Source organism: Python bivittatus, unplaced genomic scaffold (genome assembly GCF_059951505.1).
Source record: "Python bivittatus isolate LINGU-HERP-01145 unplaced genomic scaffold, Pbiv_v1 ctg000840_np1212, whole genome shotgun sequence".
NCBI lineage: Eukaryota > Metazoa > Chordata > Lepidosauria > Squamata > Pythonidae > Python > Python bivittatus.
Window position 1 is genome coordinate 40,560,362 of NW_028277113.1, and position 21,396 is coordinate 40,581,757.

General features: G+C 40.0%; 1 protein-coding gene across 1 annotated transcript in view; it reads left to right on the forward strand.

Annotated features, from left to right (window-relative positions):
• ASXL3 (ASXL transcriptional regulator 3) overlaps positions 1-21,396 on the forward strand; it is a 159,847-nt gene that overhangs the window by 72,757 nt on the left and 65,694 nt on the right. Inside the window, exons 3-4 of the mRNA XM_088130735.1 lie at positions 11,507-11,615; positions 12,643-12,754. Of these exons, the coding sequence (XP_087986861.1) occupies positions 11,507-11,615; positions 12,643-12,754 (221 nt within the window). The remainder of the gene's footprint in view (positions 1-11,506; positions 11,616-12,642; positions 12,755-21,396) is intronic.

Below are 21,396 nucleotides of genomic sequence, written 5' to 3' on the forward strand. Positions count from 1 at the left end.
CCAGAGGCAGTCACACTTAAGAAGTACTGGCTATAATCAAGAAGCATTAGGATTGCTCTAGGCAGCAGAATGTCTTGGCCCAGAGATGTTCAGCTCGGTCTGCAAAATTGCCCTTGACTCAGCCTAATGATTTCTGAGATAAAAGGAAGACAAGATAAAATGTAGGTACACTTGTAATTGAAGCAATGTGCTTCATGGTTTTATATTGAAGATTAAACAGTTGTAACTACAGAGCAATTTGTTGGGGCTTATTATGGAAAGTTACTGATGCGTATAGAAGCTGGCGCTTGTTTTTCATAGATTAGCTTTTCCCAACCTGGCAGTCTTAAATGTGTGGTGACGACAACTCCCATCCAGCATGGCCACTGGCTAGGAAGTCTGGGACTTGCCGTCCCAGTATTTCTGTGGAACTGTGAAAGGCTGCCATATATGTTAACTAACGTTTTTTTATCTGCAAAAAGAAAAGAAAAGAAAATGCCTCTGCAGGTGATAGGATTATGCCATAATATTGTTCAATATTATTTCAGCAGTTATGTAATTCTAACCTGAATATTTGAAATGAAATTAAATGGAATCTTATTTATTTATTTATTTATTTATTTATTTATTTATTGATTGATTGATTGTCAAACTTGTATGCCGCTCATCTCCCCCAACGGGTGACTCTGGGCAGCTCACAATAATAAAAAAGGAAAAAACACAAGTCCCTCCAACCATGGATAAAATCTATAAATAATTAAAAAACATATATTAAAAATGCCCTAAAAACCTCCTATAATCGTTGCTTAAATCTGGGAGCCCCAACATAGTATCTTAGACATCACTGTATACTTGGACAGCCCTTGTTGCTCACCAAACCCTTTACCCACACTTTATATATTTGAATGTATTATTTCAATTTTAAATAAAATTAAAAAGGAAGTAGCTTCTTGCAAAGCAAAGTATCAGGCTTCAGGTTGGTATTCATTTTTATTTCTAAGATGTATCTTTATTTCTAAGAAAACTTTTCAATTGTATAGGTTGCCTTAAAAAAGAAAAATAATGAAAGGTGCTTTGTTTGAAAGCATGCCCGTCTGTCTAGAAAAAATAAATAAATAAAGATCAGCTTAAGGTTGAAAATATCCTAGGCTAAATTAGGTGGCAGGGAACAATTGCTACAGTTGGTCTTCCAATAAATTGACTTTCTGTGATTTGCCACACCCTTCATGCTAGGAATTTTTTGAGTCAGAAAATTATTCTGTCATTATAAAATGTCAGATGTGTCCTTCGACACAAAAAGTTTGGGTATAATTTCCATTTCTTGTTGGTATTCAGAAGGCAGATAACAGTTGTTATTTCAGGTGGAGAAGTGAAATACTGGATACTGGTGTTATTCAGGAGATACTGACTTGGTGTTCTTTGAGGATTTTCTAAGCAATAAAGGGGGGGGGGGAAATCTTAAAGTTTGAGATGGCCAGTGCAAAGTGTTTTTGCTTTTTCCTTCATGTTATGTAGCAGTGTTCTTCAAACTTGGTAACTTTAGGAAGTGTGGACTTCAACTCCCAGAATTCCCCAGCCAGCATGCTGGTTGGGGAATTTTGAGAGTTGAAGTCCACACTTCTTAAAGTTGCCAAGTTTGAAAAACACTGCTATATATGATTGGAAACTTTAATGTGTTTCCTTTGCTTAAGGAGCCTCTAAGTTCAACTTGGCTATTCTTACTTGTTTTCACTTATTTTGCTTTTGCTTTCTCGTAAAGGTGGCTGAATAAATTTTTTATATAGCTGTTTTTAAAGAATATACTAAACTCAAGTAGCATTTTATGAAAAATATATGTCAGATCTCTCCAGAGCCGAGAATGAGAGAGGTGAATAGAATTCATGTCTTAAATATTAATACAGTATGTGTGTTAAAAAAAAAAAAAAACGATTTTCCTAATCCTGAAAAATTCTCAAAGCAGCTTTTACTGTATTTTCTTATGTACTCTCCATCATTTCTGCTTTATTTACTGTTGGTGTTTTCATGACATTCTGTAAAATATTTTTCTTTTATTGAGTGATTAAATGAATGGTTGGTAAGCCATATATCTTGCTTTTCTATCCTAATGTCAGTGAATTTAATATTGTTCTCAGATGATTAAATGCCATGTTTAATGTTTCTTCAAGCTTTACAGTGTCTTATCATACTGTTTTTTCTTAATTTGTGTGATTTAGGGTCATGGTAGGAAACTGAAATTGATGCTGTATGAAAGAAAGGAGGAATGAAAATGAAACAAGTATTCAAACAAAGGACAATGGTAAAAACATTATCATAGACAAGAGTAGGTTGCAGTTATTCCAACATGGGAATTTCCACCAAAGTTGAGAAGCTTATGAAGTTTTTATTTGACTAGTTTAATGGCTAATTGTAATAACTGAAAGTGAGAGTTACGCACCTCTTCAAGGAATTTAACTATTAGTATACATTATTATGTCTGTGGATATGCAAAAATAGTTCTATACACTAGTATATCTTAGACTTCCACTGGATCCTACCATCAATTGTTCCTATTATTTTCTGAAAATTGTGATTGATTGATTGATTGATTGATTATATGCCATCAAATCAGTGTCAACTCTTAGCAACCACATAAATAGATTTTCTCCAGGACAATCTGTCCCTAGCCCAATCTTTCAGAACTTTCAGTGGTGCAACCATTGCTGCTGTAATAGAGTCCATCCACTTTTCTGCTCGTCATTCTCTCTGAAAGTTGTAGGATTATACAAACATATTTACGTTTATTAATTTTGATAAAATGATTTTTTTAAATTTGAAAGTCCTATTTTTTATTAAACAAATGCAATGCCTTTGTTGTGGCCATTAATAGAATTATAAAATTTCAATACTACAAGGGATTGCAAACCATTTTTACAGTACAACCTTAAGCCTCAGGGAGAAATAAATCTTATTGTGTTCATGGGACTTCCTAGTAAGTAAGTTTAGAATTGTGCTTTTAATTTGAAATCCAGTATATTCTTACATGGTGACGCGGTGGCGCAGTGGCTTAATGACACTGAAAGTTGCCGGCCAGAAATGGTCGACACTTCAGCGGTTCGAGTCCAGCATTCGCGTTAGCAGGGTGAGCTCCTGTTTCCTCCCCAGTTCCTGTCAACCCAACAGTTCGAAAACTCACGTGAGTAGATAAATGGGTACTCTCACTCCGGTGGGAGGAAAAATGCTGGCAGCGTCTTGCAAAAAAGGAGTCGGGAGCAGTTGCCGGTAAGCGCGAAAAACCGTGCGTGCCCGAAAAGGGCGCGAAGCAATGGAAACCCCGCCTCCTGCGCTTGCCAGCTGGGCTCTGCTCTAGGAAGGAGGCTCTGGCAAACCACTTCCGAAACACCTTGCCTTGAAAACTGCAAAAGGACTCGTCCAAGCAGTCACTGCAGAGTCGGTAACGACTGAGCGCAGATTAAAAATATATATATATATTCTTACATGGGAGTAAATCCTACTGAAAACAAATGGGCTTACTTCCAAGTCAATTGAGCAGTAGACACTTTAAGCCCTTGCAACTGATTTGAATCTAGGATTGAGGAACATTATTTGTACTGTGTAGGATAGCAAGTTTCTTCAACCTCAATTTCCTATGTATTTCCTATTTTAAAACAACATGTTGGATATGGTGTTGGGATAGTTGTTATATTAAAGAAGAATACTGAAAGTTCTTTGAACTTAGATTTAATTACAGTATTTTATCACATAACTCATAGAAACAAACTGCAGTGTACTGAAGACTCCCCTCCATGGTGTTTTTAAATAAATTGACAATCCTGTGTATAGCCTGTGTTTGTTGAGTCTCTTGATCAATTTTGGCTGCAGAGTCCAGCAGAGGGTGCTCAAAGGCACAAAATGGTATAAACTAGGATTACTGAAGGGAAGTGTGAATTAACAGCTGCTTAGAATTAAGAATACATTTGCTGGAATGTGGCACCATGACCATTTAAAAAGAAGGGAACTCAACATTAGAATAGGTTTTGAAAAATATTTAATGGTAATAAATTAGCTAATGGCGTATTTAAGATTAGGAAATTTTCAAATATATTCTCACTAGTATTTGCTTTGTTCTGGTTTGGTTTTCTTCCATGGTTTATTTGTCTTGGAGTTCTGCCTGTTGTTCTTTTTTGTAGAAAGTAAATTTTATTAATGGATTTCAGGGTTTAATGGATGTTCTTGTTTCTTTTGTGTATGTCTGCTGACACCTAATAATACATTTACAGTTAAAACCTAGGTTTTTAAATTTCAGACAAAGTATTATAATGTTGTAAAGATCCTGATCTTGATAAGTATGGCAAAGTGTGATAAATACTATTCTTCTGGTATATATGTATAATGTAAAGCTGTTTGCCTCTATTGAATGCAATCTGCACCTATCGATTATAAGAGACAAAATATAAGCTACAGAGCTGAAATCTACAAATAGAAAGAAGATAGTGGAAGAAATGTTTCCTGTCACATACTCAAAAGTTTCCATTTCGAATAACTGGTGAAGTTGTTTTAACTGTCACTAGCTGAATTTGAATAGGAAAAACAAAATAAATACGTATGATTTCAAATGCTGGTCGTTAATTAACCTCAGTGAAAACAAATATGGTCTCTAAAGTCTGTGAAAACAGCATTTAATTCAAAACCAAAAGTCAATGCTTGGCATGCATAAAAGAACAGAATGTGAAGAACTAATTCTCCCAAGGGCATTCGCTACTCCCTTTCCTCAGTGTGTAAGCTACCTGGCTCCTTGAATAGTAGTAAATCTTGGCATTTAGCTGAGAAATCACTTCTTAAATAAACTGGATTGATCTGAATATCCATATTATGCTATAAATCCAAAGGTTTGGGCTTTTGTGTACAATATTTGATCTCAATAATACTTTTTAATATTTGATTTATTTATGTAATTATTGGGGTAGTTCAAGATTAAAGTGAATATAATAACTCTTGAGCATTAAATAGGATTCTTCCTCTACCTATCAGTATGCAATTAGTATCCCTCCTTGTAGTTTTATAGTTTTAGTTTCTGCCTTTATAAACCCAATGAATGAATGAATGAATGAATGAATGAATGAATGAATGAATGAATGAATGAATGAATGAATATATAAAAATTCCCCTCTCACCCCTATGGGTGGTACGTGTCTTCCTCAATCTCGGGTCCTCTACCAGAGGCCTGGGAGTTTGAGGGTTCTGCGCAGTATCTTAGCTGTTCCTAGCACTGCACTCTTCTTCACAGAGAGCTCTGATGTCGTTCCTGGGATCTGTTGGAACCACTCTCCCAGCTTAGGAGTCACAGCCCCGAGTGCTCCTACCACCACTGGGACCACTTTGGCCTTTACTTTCCACATCCTCTCTAGTTCCTCCTTCGGGCCCTAGTACTTCTCCAGCTTCTCATGCTCCTTCTTCCTGATGTTGCTGTCACTTGGCACTGCTACATCTATCACTACCGCTGTCTTCTGGTCTTTGTCTACTATCACAATGTCTGGTTGATTGGCCAGTACCTGCCTGTCCGTCTGGATCTGGAAGTCCCACAGGATCTTAGCCCTTTTATTCTCCACGACCTTCTGTGGAATCTCCCATCTGGACTTGGGGGGGTCTAGCTCATATGCTGTGCAGATGTTCCTGTACACAATGCCAGCTACTTGGTTGTGCCGTTCAGTGTATGCTGTTCCTGCCTACATCCTCAAGTGCTCCTACCACCACTGAGACCACTTTGGCCTTTACTTTCCATATGCTTTCTATTTCCTCCTTCAGGCCCTGGTACTTCTCCAGCTTCTCATGCTCCTTCTTCCTGATGTTGCTGTCACTTGGCACTGCTACATCTATCACCACTGCCGTCTTCTGGTCCTTGTCTACTACCACAATGCTTGGTTGATTGGCCAGCACCTGCCTATCTGTCTGGATCTGGAAGTCCCACAGGATCTTAGCCCTGTTATTCTCCACAACCTTCTGTGGAATCTGCCATCTGGACTTGGGAGGATCTAGGCCATTCACTGTGCAGATGTTCCTACACACACTGCCAGCTACTTGGTTGTGCCATTCAGTATATGCTGTTCCTGGCTGCATCTTATACCCTGCCAATATGTGTTGGACTGTCTCTGGGGCCTCTCTGCACAGTCTGCACCTTGGGTCCTGTCTAGTGTGGTAGACCCCTGCTTCTATGGATCTGGTGCTTAGTGCCTGTTCTTGTGCTGTTATGGTCAATGCCTCAGTGCTGTCTTTTAGTCCAGCCCTTTCCAGCCACTGGCAGGATTTTCCAGTGTCAGCTATCTGTGGGTGATGTATCCCATGCAGGGTCCTGTCTTACCATGGCACTTCCTCCCATGTTTGCTGCTGCCTCAGGCATTCTCTCAGCAGTTCATCTTTGGGTGCCATATTATTGATGTACTCCTGGATGCTCTGGGTTTTATCCAGGACAGTGGCTTTGACACTCACCAGACCCTGCCCGCCCTCTTTCCAACTGGTGTACAGTCTCTGGGTGTTGGACTTGGGGTGGAAAATTCTGCACATTGTGAGGAGCCTCCAGGTTTTCACATCAGCAGCCTCCATGTCCTCCTTTGGCCAGCTCACTATACCAGCAGGGTAACTGATGACTGGTGGGGCATATGTGTTGATGGCATGAATCTTGTTCTTCCCATTGAGCTGGCTCTTCAGGACCTGTCTTATCCCTTGGTGGTACTTGGATGTTGCTGTCTTCCTTGCCTCCTCCTCATGGTTCTCATGTGACTGTGGGATACCAAAGTACTTGTAGCCGGTCTGTATGTCTGCCATAGTACTGGCCAATCAACCAGACATTGTGGTAGTAGACAAGGACCAGAAGACAGTGGTGGTGATAGATGTAGCAGTGCCAAGTGACACCAACATTAAGAAGAAGGAGTATGAGAAGCTGGAGAAGTACTAGGGCCTAAAGGAGGACCTAGAGAGGATGTGGAAAGTAAAAGCCAAAATGGTCCCAGTGATGGTAGGAGCATTCAGGGCTGTGACTCCTAAGCTGGGAGAGTGGCTCCAACAGATCTCAGGAGCAACATCAGAGCTCTGTGTCCAGAAGAGTGCAGTGGTAGGAACAGCTAAGATACTGCGCCAAACCCTCAAACTCCCAGGCCTCTGGTAGAGGACCTGAGAGCGGGATGGGGGTAGTGCATCCATCCTTGCTCTTCTTGACCTCTCAGCGGCTTTCGATACCATTGACCATGGTATCCTTTTGGGGCTGGGGCTGGGTGGCACAGTGTTGTGCTGGTTCAGCTCCTTTCTTCAAGGCCGAACCCAATTGGTGTTGATAGGGAGAGAGAAGTCCAGCCCACAGCCCCTACTTTGTGGGGTGCTGCAGGGTTCAGTGCTCTTGCCGCTCCTATTTAACATCTACATGAAACCGTTGGGTGAGATCATCCAGCACCATGGGATGAGGTATCATCAATATGCTGATGATACCCAATTATACATCTCCATTCCGGGTGACCTAAGTGATACTGTGGGTACCCTCCCATGGTGCCTGGAGGCTGTGGGGGCCTGAATGGGGGACAACAGGCTTCAGCTGAACCCTGGTAAGACGGAGTGGCTGTGGGTGCGGGGAGCCTCAAGATCTAGGAGTTTATCATCTTTGGTTCTTGATGGGGTCGCACTACCCCAGACAGACCCGATGTGTAATCTGGGGGTCCTCTTGGACTCACAACTCCTGTTCAAAGAGCAGGTGGCAGTCGTGGCTAGGAGGGCCTTTGCACAACTTTGTGTTGTACAGCAGTTACACCCCTTCCTTGACCGGGAGGCCCTCTGCACGGTCACTCATGCCCTGGTCACCTCCCGGCTGGATTGCTGCAATGTGCTCCACATGGGGCTACCCTTGAAGAGTATTTGGAAGCTACAGCTGGTGCAGAATGCTGCGGCTCAGACAGTTCTGAATGCCCCTAGGGGGGCACATATAACACCACTGTTACACGAGTTGCATTGGTTGCCGGTTTGCTTCCGGGCCCAATTCAAGGTGTTGGTTATCACCTTTAAAGCCCTTCATGGCACAGGACCAGGTTATCTGAGGAGCCGTCTCACCCCTGTTATATCAGCCCGCCCCACTTGGGCTGGCAGAACGGGCATGTTGCAGACCCCACCAGTCAAGGAATTTTGACTGGTGGGATCTGGGAAGAGGGCCTTTTCTGCTGTGGCCCCCGCTCTATGGAACAACCTACCTCCTGAGGTGTGGTGTGCCCCCACTCTCATGGCCTTCAGGAAAGGTGTGAAATCCTGGCTATGCCAGAAGGCCTGGGGGCCAGATGGGGGCTCGCACCAGTGGAGGTGGCTTGTGGAGTGACTGACTTTGTCCCCGCCGTCATCTTGAATGTTTGTAGTATTTTGTATAGGGTTTGTTTTTTATAATTGATTTTTAATGGATTAATTAGTTTTAATTATTTATGGGGTATTTTAATTGTTGTCGGGGTTTTGATTTTAACTGTGAGCCTCCCAGAGTCACCCGTTGGGGGAGATGGACGGCATACAAATTTAATAATAAATAAAATAAAATAAATAAATAAAATTGAGGAAGACACATACCAACCATCGGGGTGGGAGGGGATTTTTTTTTTCTTGTTGCATTGCTTTGTTTGATCACTCCAGCTATCACTTGGTACAGCATAACTGACTTTTCTCTCCTATACTCAGCTATTTGCAATTTTTTATTTATCTAAACTATTCTTTTTAAAAATTAAGTCTCGGGCTGTTTGATGATTCAAATGGGAAGTGGAAGGCCACTTAAACAAGTAGTTAATGGAGGGAGAAGATGGGTGCGTGTCAGCTGAGTATATAGTCTTTCTGAATATCATTTTAGAATAAAATGTTAAAAGCACTGTAGGGAAAACATTCTCTTTAAAGGCATTTAGATCAAAGCTATGTATTTTATTCAGTTTTCAGTCATGACAACATTTGTTTCAATTCCCAAGGATCTGACTTCATAATTAATTCTAGTTTCACTTGATATGAAATGATGTGTCTCTCTGTGTGTGCATAGAGAAAAGTTCGTTTATCTTGGCCTAATAAATATGACATGTAATTGCATGTCAGATATTCATTTTATTTAGACATTTATTGGAGAAGTTTGTGTACTATTCATTCCTTTGTGAAACTGCCAGAGCACCTTTGAGGCATCTTGGTTTTTAAATATTATATTGACTTCATTAGTAATTTAATCTGATATATTGTCAGAAATATGCTTCAAAATTTTGCTTCTTTTAAAAATACTCTTTTTTTGTACTTACTGATTTGTAGATGTTCTACCTAATATTTCTGGGAGTTCTGTGGTCTGTAATGGAGATTATACATGTAGGAAAAGAAATAACATTTCCTCTGAGTTCCACTATGACCTCAGTCAATTAGTCACTAATACTAAATAAAAGATGTACAGGTAGTCCACATTTAATGACCACTCATTCAGTGACCATTCGAAGTTACGATAGTACTGAACAAAGACTTATGAATGGTCCTCATAGTTGTGACCCTTACAACATCCCCACAGTCGTATGATCATGATTCGTGCTCGGGGCAACTGGCTTGCAATTATGACAGTCATAGCATCCTACAGTCACATGATTGCCATTTGTGACCTTCACGGCCAGCTTCCGACAAGTTAAGTCAATGGGGAAGGAAGAGGACTCCCAGCAGGAGTGGGATTTGCCTAATGACAGCAACTGGAATTGATACAACTGCGGTCAAAAGTCAGCATGATCACATGATGTCACACTTTATGACTGTGTCACTTAGCGATTGAGTTGCCGGTACCAATTACCATCGTTAAGTGAGGACTACCTGTACTGAATTTGGAGAAGTGGGCTCTAATTTCTGCTAAGCTTTGAAACTCATTGAAGGCCATTTTTAACAACCTTACCTGTTCCTCTGGGAGTTATGCAGATGACATTGAATACTCTGTGTATTTAACACTAAGCTATCTGGTTTGGCCTAGCAAAATAATTCATGTACATTTGGATTTCCAATATTATATTCATGCATTTCTTTAAAATGTTTCTGTCCTGTGTATTTGAAACAAAAAGAACTACTAAACAGCTACCAGCTATATCAACCAAAATCCATGCTAAAAATGATCCCCTGGTTCCTATGATACCAGCTCCAATTTTGCTGTTACAAGTATTTGATTTAATGAACCCTATTAAGCAGACTTTGGGTGCAACAAATGAAATGTTTATATGGACATCCCCCTGAAATAATGGATATGTCCATTGCATCCAAAGTAGTCTGCACAGGGCACTTGCATGTACATTAAATTTTCTTATATTTATGTCATTTACGTCAATTTAACATTTGATTATGCAACTGACATAAATTGACATGAATGATACATTATGCAAATTACACAAATTGCTGCAATTTATATACTTTCAGATTTAACAAAAGTTCGGGAGGAACAGACACTCCCACTGAATGGTCCGTTAAACAAGATTTACTGTAATATGCAACATTTAATCTGGACATAATCATAATTCAAAGTAAGAAAATGCCTTATAATTGATACTACTGAATTAAAATATTATCTTAATTAAAGTCCATTCACGTTAGTGTTGCTTTATTAAAATTTGCATGAAGAAAAAATCTTGCAGTCTGATGCTCCCTTTTAAATAATTTAATTAATTGTGAACGATTATAGTCATGATGGTTGAAGTTCTTCAAGAAATACTTCCCCAAAATGTGATGTGTTCTCCACACAAGTCCTAAAATTAAGTATAATGTTTTTGACTCAGTTGCTTAATTGGGTTCACCTTATCTAGTTTTAGGACTTGTGTCGAGAACAGATCACGTTTCAGGTCATATTTATGCAGAAATATTGAAAATTCAAAAGGGTTCTTTTAAGCCCCACTGTATATTAGAATTATTTCTGAAACAGCAATTGATCCTAAACTTTTAAGTTTAGATTCCCTTGAAATCAAAGAACTCCCAGTATATTTAGGAAAGTTGCCCATTGCAGAACGGCTTCAAATTACTGTACTGTTGTCTACTGTATACGAAGATGTATGGTTTATGCTGGCTGTGTTAAAGCAGTGCTGCTCATATTTGTTCATAGCTAACCCTTGCAATTTTAAATGTGGCTCTTCAGGAGTCTTTTAGCATTCTTTTGTTGCCTCTCCATCCTATGGAACGCAGCTGCCCATGAACTTGTACCATTTTGATCATTCATGTGCAACAGCCACATTGTCTAAAACATTCTAAAAATAAGGCATTATGGTGTTATTTGCAAAGTAATTTCACATAAATATTTGGACTCTAGCTCTTTTTCAATGCTGAACTGTTTACTGTGTGAAAATAGCATAATTATAATTTGCAGACTTTTTGCCTGAAGCTGAAAGGGCAGATGCATATGATTAAGTTTCAACTGGCCTGTTATTGTAATGTAGATGTTGGGAGGTTTTCAGGATTTTTTTTTTTTTTTAAGTGAAACATGAGTTTTAAAAAGAGGGAAGAGGGTTCTGAGAAACACTCCATTTTAGCCAGCTTTATTTTTGTTTTTCAGTGGCACTTCTCCATTAGCTTGTCTGAATGCAATGCTTCATACCAACATGCGTGTTGGTGATGGGACATTCTTCAAAATCCCTGGGAAGGCAGGACTTTACGCACTCAAGGTGAGTTGCATATTTCTAGAAACAAAGCGACCCAGAGCTATGAAGACTATGCATGGGATTAACAAGTTATAAAAATAAACAAATTAGATTGAGGTCATTGGGCAAGGAAAGGAGGTAAACTGTCTTTGAGACGTTTTTAAGATAGCCCTTAATATGATTTCCAATTCAGGTAAATGTTTTCAGCTATACAAAATTCAGGAATATGCATAGTTTTCTTTTCTTTTCCTAGCTGAGGTTTAAATGTTGCCTTTTCAGAAATAAGCAAAGGTTTTGTTTGCTTTATGGTTAAACCTCAACATATTGTATTTGTAAATGAGGCTTTTGGAAGGATTTTATATAATGAATGACAATTCTAGAGTTCCCAAGAAACTGAAAATGTGAAGCTGTGATTCAAGTAATGATTTTATCTAAATGAGCAGAACTATTTATTTAACCCTTAATCTGATATTTGAGTGAAGGAGGAGGCATTATTCTGAAACTGATAGAATGTAGCATTTTCTTGAAGTAATCACAATAATCACAAAAAGATAGCACTTTTTCTGAGAAATAGAAAATATGGTCCATTTTCTACCAACTGCCAGAATTCAAAAGCAGCTTTTGCATTTGATTAGATTTTCTTTTGTGTGATATAGTTAGGCTTTGCAAGAAAGGAAAACACACACACATACACACACACACACAAAACCCTCTTCTAGAATTTAGGTATTCAGTGTAATCTGAACTGTGGGATTTGTTATGGAATAAAAGTGGAACATAAAAAAGATATTTGATTTTTTTTTCTGCATCATTTTTTGGATGGTTGGATTTTTCTAAAGAGCAAGTTGATTTCTATGAACACTGGTGTGAAATAAGCTGCATTTTTCTATATAACTTTCCAGAAGGCTTTACAATACTGTGTCCTGAGAGAGACTTTTTCCTCATTTTTAAAACTGTCAGGAATCACATTTTAGTTATGGAACATTCCTGAGAAGCGTATTCATTTTTGAAATGTGACAAGCAACATGATGACATATGTCTTTACACACAGAAGGAAGACACTACATGCCCGGCAGATGGAACATTGGATTTAAGTTGTGAATCTGAGTTGGACAGCTCTGAAATGGCTGAGACTAACAATAACAATGGGGAAGAAAATGGAGGTAAGGTATTATTTGTATTGTTGTTACCATATGATCTCAATAGAGTATTTATCTGCTGAGGAAATTATATATTTTTATTTTGGCTCATTTGTCATATTTTGCAAATACATATAATTATGTTTCTGGCCTTGATAAAGCCTATTTTTAAAGAATAAATGATTCAGTTCTTATTCCAGATCTCATTAATGGATTTGGGAATCTTGATATCTGAAGGACTGAATTGTTAAATTTCATGCACCAGGTGCATTGAAACATTATTTTTTTATATATCAGATGGCTCATGGGTAAGAATTTTGGATTCTGCAGTTTCTAGGGTTCTAGAAAGAACTGGAGTTTGCAGAAAATATTTTTAAAATATTAAAGAAAGGTAGTTCAAAATGGTGTGTAGAATTGCACTCTTTATTTGCATTTGGGCATTCTTCTAAAAAATGAAGCTCTTTTCATTTGCTTTCAATATTTTACAACATTGTTAACTTGCAGACGGCTTTTCCACCTAAATTAGCCAAAGCTGAAGTTGATGCTATGTAATTTTACGCTCTTAATACGTTAGTAAAAGTGTATCTTTATAAAATATTGTAATATGTAACTATAATTTAGTGAAACAGTAATTTAAACAGTTTGCTTTTCCTCCTAGAAGAATGCTGTTTTTCTCTTAAGTAGAAAATGGTAAATAATTGGGTGCTTGCTTTATTTACTGTTTATTGTATTTAGCATGGGAATTTTAGGGACAAAATACGCTCATGAGAAATGGAAACTGAACAGACTTTAAAAAGAGCAACAGTTCCTACTAGATTGGAGGCCCGTCTAAATGTATGAGCATATGTAAACAGATTTTTGATGATATTAACTTCTTAATCTTTCAGTATTCTGTATTATTTTCAAAGGCCGAGTTAACCTGTACAGCGTTAAAGGATTTTAAACACTTATCAATTGGAATAATTTGACCACTAATGGTCAAACTCTGGCAACAGGATTATTTTCAATTCCTGAGGGCCTTTCTATATATGCAGCCCCCACTGTTGTTAAGAGGGAGAATAAAGTCTTTTTCTTGCAATAAATCTGCATATCAGATTTATTTATTTATTTATTTATTTAAATTTCTATCGCCACCCATCTCAACCAAGTGACTCCGAGTGGCGAACAATTATAAAAACAATTAAAACAATTACAGTACAGTACAAAATAAATACATATGGCAGCTGAGAAAAATTGTCCCATAATTATCAGTATAGCCAGGAAACAGGGCCTTTAACACATTCAGGGCCCCAGGCCTGGGCACATAGCCAGGTCTTTAGGGCCTTACAAAAGGCCAACAGGGTTGGGTTCATGCTAATCTCTGAAGGGAGAATGTTCCAGAGGGCAGGGGCTATGGCAGAGATGGCACATCTCCTGGTCCTTGCCAGCCAACATTCCTTGGCTGACAGGACCCGCAACATGCCCAACCTGCCAGACCAAACTGGATGGGTAGAAGCTATTGGGAGAAGACAGCCCCTTAGGTAACCTGGTCCCAAGCTATGAAGGGCTTTAAAGGTGACAACCAGCACCTTGAATTGCATCCAGAAACATACTGGCACCCAACGCAGCTCACGCAGCAGTGGCATTACATGTGTCACGTATCCAACATCATTTACTACCTGTGCAGCTGCATTTTGTACCAGTTGAAGCTTCCAAATGCTCTTCAAGGGCAGCCCCGTGTAGAATGCACTGCAGAAATCCAGATGAGAGGTCACGAGGGCATGAATGATAGTGAGCAAAGCCTCTGGTCCAGGAATGGATGCAACTGGTGCACAACTTGAAGGTGTGCGAAGGCCCTCCTAGCCATGGCTGCCACCTGTTCTTCAAGCAGGACCCGTGAGTCCAAGAGGACTCCCAGGATTGCATACTGGGTCCATCGGGGCAGCATTACCCCATCCAGGACCAAAGATGGAAGAGCCTTGGCACCAGAAGGCCCAAATACCCAGAGCTACTCAGTCTTGCCTGGGTTGGGTCGAAGCACATGTGCCCCATCCAGGCTCCTACAGTCTCCAGACACTGGGACAGGGCATCCACGACATCTTAGAGGGTCCGGGGTGGAGATATAAAGCTGTGTATCATTAGTATATTGATGGTACCTCACCCCAAACCGTCAGATCAGCTCACCCATTGGCCTCATGTAGATGTTAAATAGGAGAGGAGAGAGAACCAAGCCCTGGGGCACCCCACAAAGTAGAGGCTGGGGGCTGGATCTGTCCCCCCATCAACACCAATTGGAACTGACCCCGGAGGAAGGAGGAGAACCAGTGCAACACAGTGCCCCCCACCCCCAGCTCCCGAAGCCAGTCCAGAAGGATACCATGATCGATGGTATCGAAAGCTGCTGAGAGGCCAAGAAGAGCAAGGATGGATGCACTACCTGCATCCCACTCCCTCCAGAGGTCATCCAAAAGTGCGATCAATGCCATCTCAGTCCTGTATCCCAGCCTGAACCTGACTGAAAGGGGTCCAGATAATCCACTTCATCCAGGGTCCTTTGAAGCTACCATGCAACCACTCTCTCTACAAACTTCCCTAAAAAGGGAAGTTTGGAGACTGGACGAAAGCTGTCCAGATTAGTTGAGTCGAGCTATGATCCCTTGAGGAGGGGGTGCACTTCTCCCTCCTTAAGAGCCAGTGGGACTACCCCCTCCTTCAAAGAGGAATTAACCACCGCTCAGACCCAATCACGTTCTCCTCCTGTGCAGCCTTAACTAGCCAAGAGGGGCATGGATCTAACACAGAAGCAGCTGAGCTAGCAGCTGCAAGGTCCCTGTCCACTTCCTCAGGTTCAATGGGATTGAACTCCCCCTAGATAACCTTGCAGGATTCAGCCCCCATAATCTCCACTGGTTCTGCCCTAAGGCCGCAGTCCAGTGTAGAGCGAATACGAGCAACTTTAAGCACTAGATGTACAGTGTATTCCTCACAGCGACCCTGTAGGTGAATCTCAGTATTACTCCCTCCAAGGAGGGACTGAGTCATCCAAAACAGGGCCGCTGGGCGACTGCGGACGCAATAAGGGCAGAGAAATAATTCCGTTTCGCTGCCCTTACTGTCACGAGACACTGGCTCTAACAGCAGCTCTAGCTCATGTTCAATAATCTTTACTTCTTGTCATTCTCCAGAGGCACTCTAGGGGTCTCTTAGCCCTCTTAAGTTCCCTCAGCTCTTCCATATACCACAAAGAGTTCTGGGAACCATGGGTATGGAGAGGCTGCTCAGGCACGATCTAGTCCAAAGCTGCAGCCACTCTTCCATTCCAAGCAGCCACCAAGGCTTCAGCTGGACCATGTAGCAGACTTTCTGGAACAACCCCAAGCTCCCTCTGGAACACGGTTGGGTACGTCAGTCACCTGGGGTGGGCCGATCTAGTAGGCCCAGCTCCCTGCGGAGAGGGGTGGCACCAGAGAACTGGAGGTTCACCAGAGGGTGATCTAACCATGGCAGGGGAGAAACCAATATCTCCCCCAAATCCAGAACACTCTGCCACTGTTCCAACAGAAAAACCAGGTCAGGTGTATGATCACTATTATGCGTCGGGCCCTGGATGTCAGGCCTAGCCCAAGGAACTCCAAGAGACAGTGCAAATTCAGTCCAGTTATGTTTATTAGCTACAACCTCTAGCAAGAATCTTCCCAGACTGAAACCCCAGATCCCAAAGTCAGCCAGCCACAACAGTGTGAATTCCTCAGGGAGGTGCCAGTCTCATCCTCTTGTTCCTCCCACGCTCTTCTGGGGAGCTAAGAAAATGTTTATCTCCCTGAGCCTGGCCTTCATAATTCCATTCCATCACACTGGATGACTTGACACAGGCCCATGACTGCCACAGTGGCCATGAATTCCTGAGCTGTCTCTGACCCCACACTCAGGGAAGGCAAGTCAAAGTCCTCCAAGACCATAGGCCTTGGGAACTCCACTGCCAACCTGGCCACTGAGTCAAGAAGCTCAGGCAGGGAGGTTGCTATACAGCAGGGAGGCTGGTAAAATAGCAACAGTCCCAACTGATCCCTCTTAGAGCCCAACTTAACAAATTGGGTCTCGCACCCAGCAATCAGAGGAGCATATTTGTAGGTAACTACCTTAAATATCTAGCAAGTCTTTCTTTTCTGCTGGGAACAACACAATAAAGCAAAGGTTTTTCAGATGTTCTATCTTCAGGGAATTCTGTTCACTGTCCTGTATGCTTTAAAAAAATTCTAGGAAAGTTCAGGGCAACCCCTCCATTTCAATGGCGTACTCATCAATCCTCTTGGGCCTTACCACTTCAGAGAATATGGTATACATTGCAAAACACTCTCAAAAGTCCACTATTGGTGGAGTATTACAGAACAAGATTCATAGTGAGATGTTTTAAAGGAAACACTATCGTAATTATTCATTTTCTTGCTGTAAAGGATTCTGAGGGCTTCAAGTTGTTTTCGTACTAGCTGAAAAATTGATAAAGCTACAGAATTATTTTCCCCTCTGCTGCAATCTGATAGCACAAATACAAGGTACTTTCTATTCAGGACTCAGATATGGCTAGTTTTAAAGTGTCTTTGATCTTCATAGGGCTTTTAAACTAAGCTAGTGTTTATAGAAAAGTGTTACTTAGGCGTTGTGGCATTTTTAAATGTTCTATTTTCTTCAGGAGAGATTGGGAGGGCCCTCTGGAATCTGGGGGTGGGTGGGTGGGTGGCCTGACATTTACAGACACTTCATTGCTGATCTCGTGTATAATCTAATGGCATGGTTTTCTTCCTTCAATTTTGGATGCTACAATTTGGATTAAACTGGAAATAAAGACCTTGCACATCTGGCACACTTTCACAAACATGGGCATTTACTTGTCCTTAACAAGCACACTTTCCCTCTTGTTGTATCATATTCATCAAGTCCATTTCTCAGGGTGAGATGATGGTAATTCCTCAGGTGGCCCTTGCTAAAATATATCTTCGTCCCCAACTCTTGTTTTCCCTGTTAAGACACTTCACTGCTTTTGATTGTTGCACATAATTAGTTCATTTACAGTCTCTGATGATAATTCTCCCAGTGGTACTTTTAGTTCAGAAAAGGGTAATATCCAGGGTTCCTTGGATGTGTTCAAGAAGAAAGCCATTGGGGATATTTAATTTGGGTTTTTGAACATGGCACGACTGGGTTCAGTGGCATGATGACTTTCTCCACCTCTGATTCTATAAAATTGTCCTTCTGCTGCCTAGCTCACATCTTACGTTGGTGATTTTCAATAGGGAAAGCTAGGCTTACCTCCTCTATTTTGATCCCTATTGCTAGTGATTTAGCTATTGGAAGAAATTTTATGTGGATTTAATTGGATCTGCCTTTTTTTTTTTTGGTCATTCTCCTAAAATATATGAACAGAAGCTCTGGACACTTCAGTTATATTTTAATCACAATGTTGCAGATCCATTTTGTGGATTTTGGGGGTTTGGGACATCCTACAAATTATAGGAGGGGATTCCCAAAAAAGCCCTTGTACATTCCCAGTCAGCTCTGCAAAATCTGTACTCCTGGCCAGACCCAGTTGGTGGTTATCCTCTGTGTGTTGCTCAGTGATTCAGTATGGGCAGGCCTGACACTCAATAACTTGCTGAACAATCCTGCTGGAAATAACTTTGATCAGCAGGCAATTTGACTAATGGAAGAATCCATCATGAGAAACTGAGTTTTAACTCACCCCCAGAATGGTTTCTCTCTTTCTCACAATTCAGGTAGTCTGGTTTTATTCTCTTCTTGTCCCTCTATACTACTGCTGCTATTGCTGCAAGAGTATGATTACAGTAACAAAGCATAGCCATACAACTTTTAAATATGGGGCGAAGCTGAAGTGTTGAATTTTAGATATGGGAAACATGACCTTACATGCCCATTCAGCCATGCCAGCCCATTGGCCAGTCATTTTCTCTTGAGCTTTCCTATCTTTCATGCTCTATTTGAAGATAAAATAGAATAACTCCCCATATGTTGTCTGAAGATAATTATGCTGTAGTGTTAAAATCAACTTGTAGTTCTCCTAAAAGAATTTTCCCAGTATTTTTGTGCTAACTTGTAGAAAATGTGTGTAGACAAAGAAAAACTTAACTGTAGCATTTCATATTCTAATCCTAGTGAATGGGTTGCCAAGTGCCCAAAATGCAGATTTAGTTCTGTGCGCCTTTTTGAAATGTACAGTACTTTAAAAAAATATCTGGGTAGTCTTGTGTGGCAGTGGGAGAAAGGATTTTAAAAGGAGAAATAAAATGTCACCTGAAACTTGCCCAAGTGTTGGGCTGCCTCTGTATTTATATTCCAGCAAGATAATTCAGATTATTGCAGAGGATACCTCAGAATCCCATTGTCAACTTCCATTGATGAATTTCAGTAATATATATCAGGAAGGAAAGAACCACTTCCTGTGTGCCCTACTGCTTCCATTAGAAGCCGTTCAAATTCAGAGTGAATATCTAGATTGTAGTTTCAGTTCATGTACCTGTACACATACACTCACACACACTAACAAAGATATTTTTCTGTTCTGCTTCTTTTAATATAAATATGTTGTCCTATAGATACATACATTTTAATTTCCCTTGGCGGTCACTTGAATGTGTTAATTAAGATCTTTAACAGCTTGCACAAAACAACCATATTATTTGTTTAAAGTCATTTCTTGATCAAAGATGCCTTCCTTCCTTTTAACTGTATTATAACTTAACACCATGTTTGCTTTTTCTTTCATTTAAAAAAAAGGTGGTGTTGATTGACTAGAGAAAAGCTGTTCTGATTTTGCAGTTTAGGTTCTAGAGAGGTCAGTGTGATTCAGATGATTATTTGATATATGTGTGTTGACAGTGCAAGACCATTTATGTCAATGCCCATATAGTTCAGTGTCATCCTGAGAAAAATGTATGGAATTGATAAGATACTTTAACCGATGGTTTATAGTTGCATTCTGCTCCTAAGAGTATGCTTTGTATAATTCAGTATTTTTAGAATATGAATAGATATTTTCTGCTTGAAAGCATCACAATATGCTAAAACAAGAACATTAATCTATGCTTAGTAACATCATAAGTTGTGGAAGTGTTTTAGAATTATTGTAACAATGTAAAATTCTGTAGTATAAAATCAGAAACAAGTGGACAGGGGCATATTTTTAGAGAAAGGAAGACTGAATCAGTTCAGGATTCTTCTATGTACACCACAGTTATAAATTCATTTGAAGCTGACCTCTCCATATTTTCTCTCAGGTTCCCCCCCCCCCGCCTTTTCTTTTTATTGTTCAGGTTTCCTGAGCTTGAGAAAAGAAGTAATTGAGACTGATGGAGGAAGGTTATAGCATATTTTTGCTTTTACTGTTTTCTGGGGGGGGGGGGGGTTAGTCATCTTTTCTGCCTTTTCTTCTGTTACGGACTTGCCCAGTTCAATAAGAAGTAACAGCTGCCTCTGCCAGGAACTGCTATTTGAGAAGAGTAGTTTTATATGTTTAGGTTATCACATAAGAAATGCTATCTTACACAAGTACCCAAGGCAGAGGAATATTTTCTATAAAGTAATTAAAGTGGCTGCTTTTCGAGCTTAACCCATTTTAAACCCCATTTAAATTTAAAGCATTTAAGCCAAGAAACAAATTAAACTAATATAACTTTTTTGCTTTTTTTATATTCTTAATGTTATGCACCAATCATAAAGAGACAGCATGCAACTTTCCTTTTTCTCTTGCTGGGCTTAAACATGCTTATTCAGAAAGAAATCTCATTAAGATCAGTGGTTTCTTCTTCTAATTACTTAGAACCAGCAAGTGCAACACCTTTCAATAAATTATAATTTGTAAACTGAAAATCATACTATAACAGGTATCTTTCCTCCTTGTGGAATTTTCCATATCTCTTCATCATGGTCTGCAAGGTTCTGTATTATGTTTGGGTTAACACAGACTCATTTTCTTCAGCTTTGCATCTTTTTTCATGGTTTTTCAGTCTTTGATTTATGAGGTTTCCATGTAGCATAATTTCTATCATTCTGCATTAAAAGCTAACATATCAAATCACTGTGGAAAGGAGAGGAGATACTGAATGATTAGGAAGGCACCTATAGCTGCTAGCCAAAGATCATTCTTGTAAATAATAATTATTGCTGTTCTTGGTTGCACAGTCAGCCAGTTGTTTAGACTGGATTTGGCATTTTTATCCATCTATCAAGTCCTTCTCAGTGACCTGGGATAAGCAGATGTTGTTATCTGATGGTGTTAAAGGTATCGTTGCAGGATGTAAGCTGTTCCAAGTAAAGCTGCCTTTTGCAATTGACTGAGGGTGATTTTTTCAATGCCAATGGTCTGCAAGTGGTGCTCCAGATGTTTTGGGATTGCACTCAAGGCGCCTATAACTATTGGTACTATCTTTGCTTTCTTTTGCTGAAGTTGTTCTATTTCTATTTGCAGGTCTTTATATTTTGTGATTTTCTCCAGTTCTTTCTCTTCTATTCTGCTGACTCCAGATATTGCAGTATCCACTATCCAGACTTTTTTGTCTTTCTTATCAACAACTGTTAAGTCTGGGGTGTTGTGTGGCAGATGCTTGTCTGTCTGAATTCTAAAATCCCAGGGCACTTTAGCTTCTTCATTTTCTATTACTTTGTCATGTTGTTGT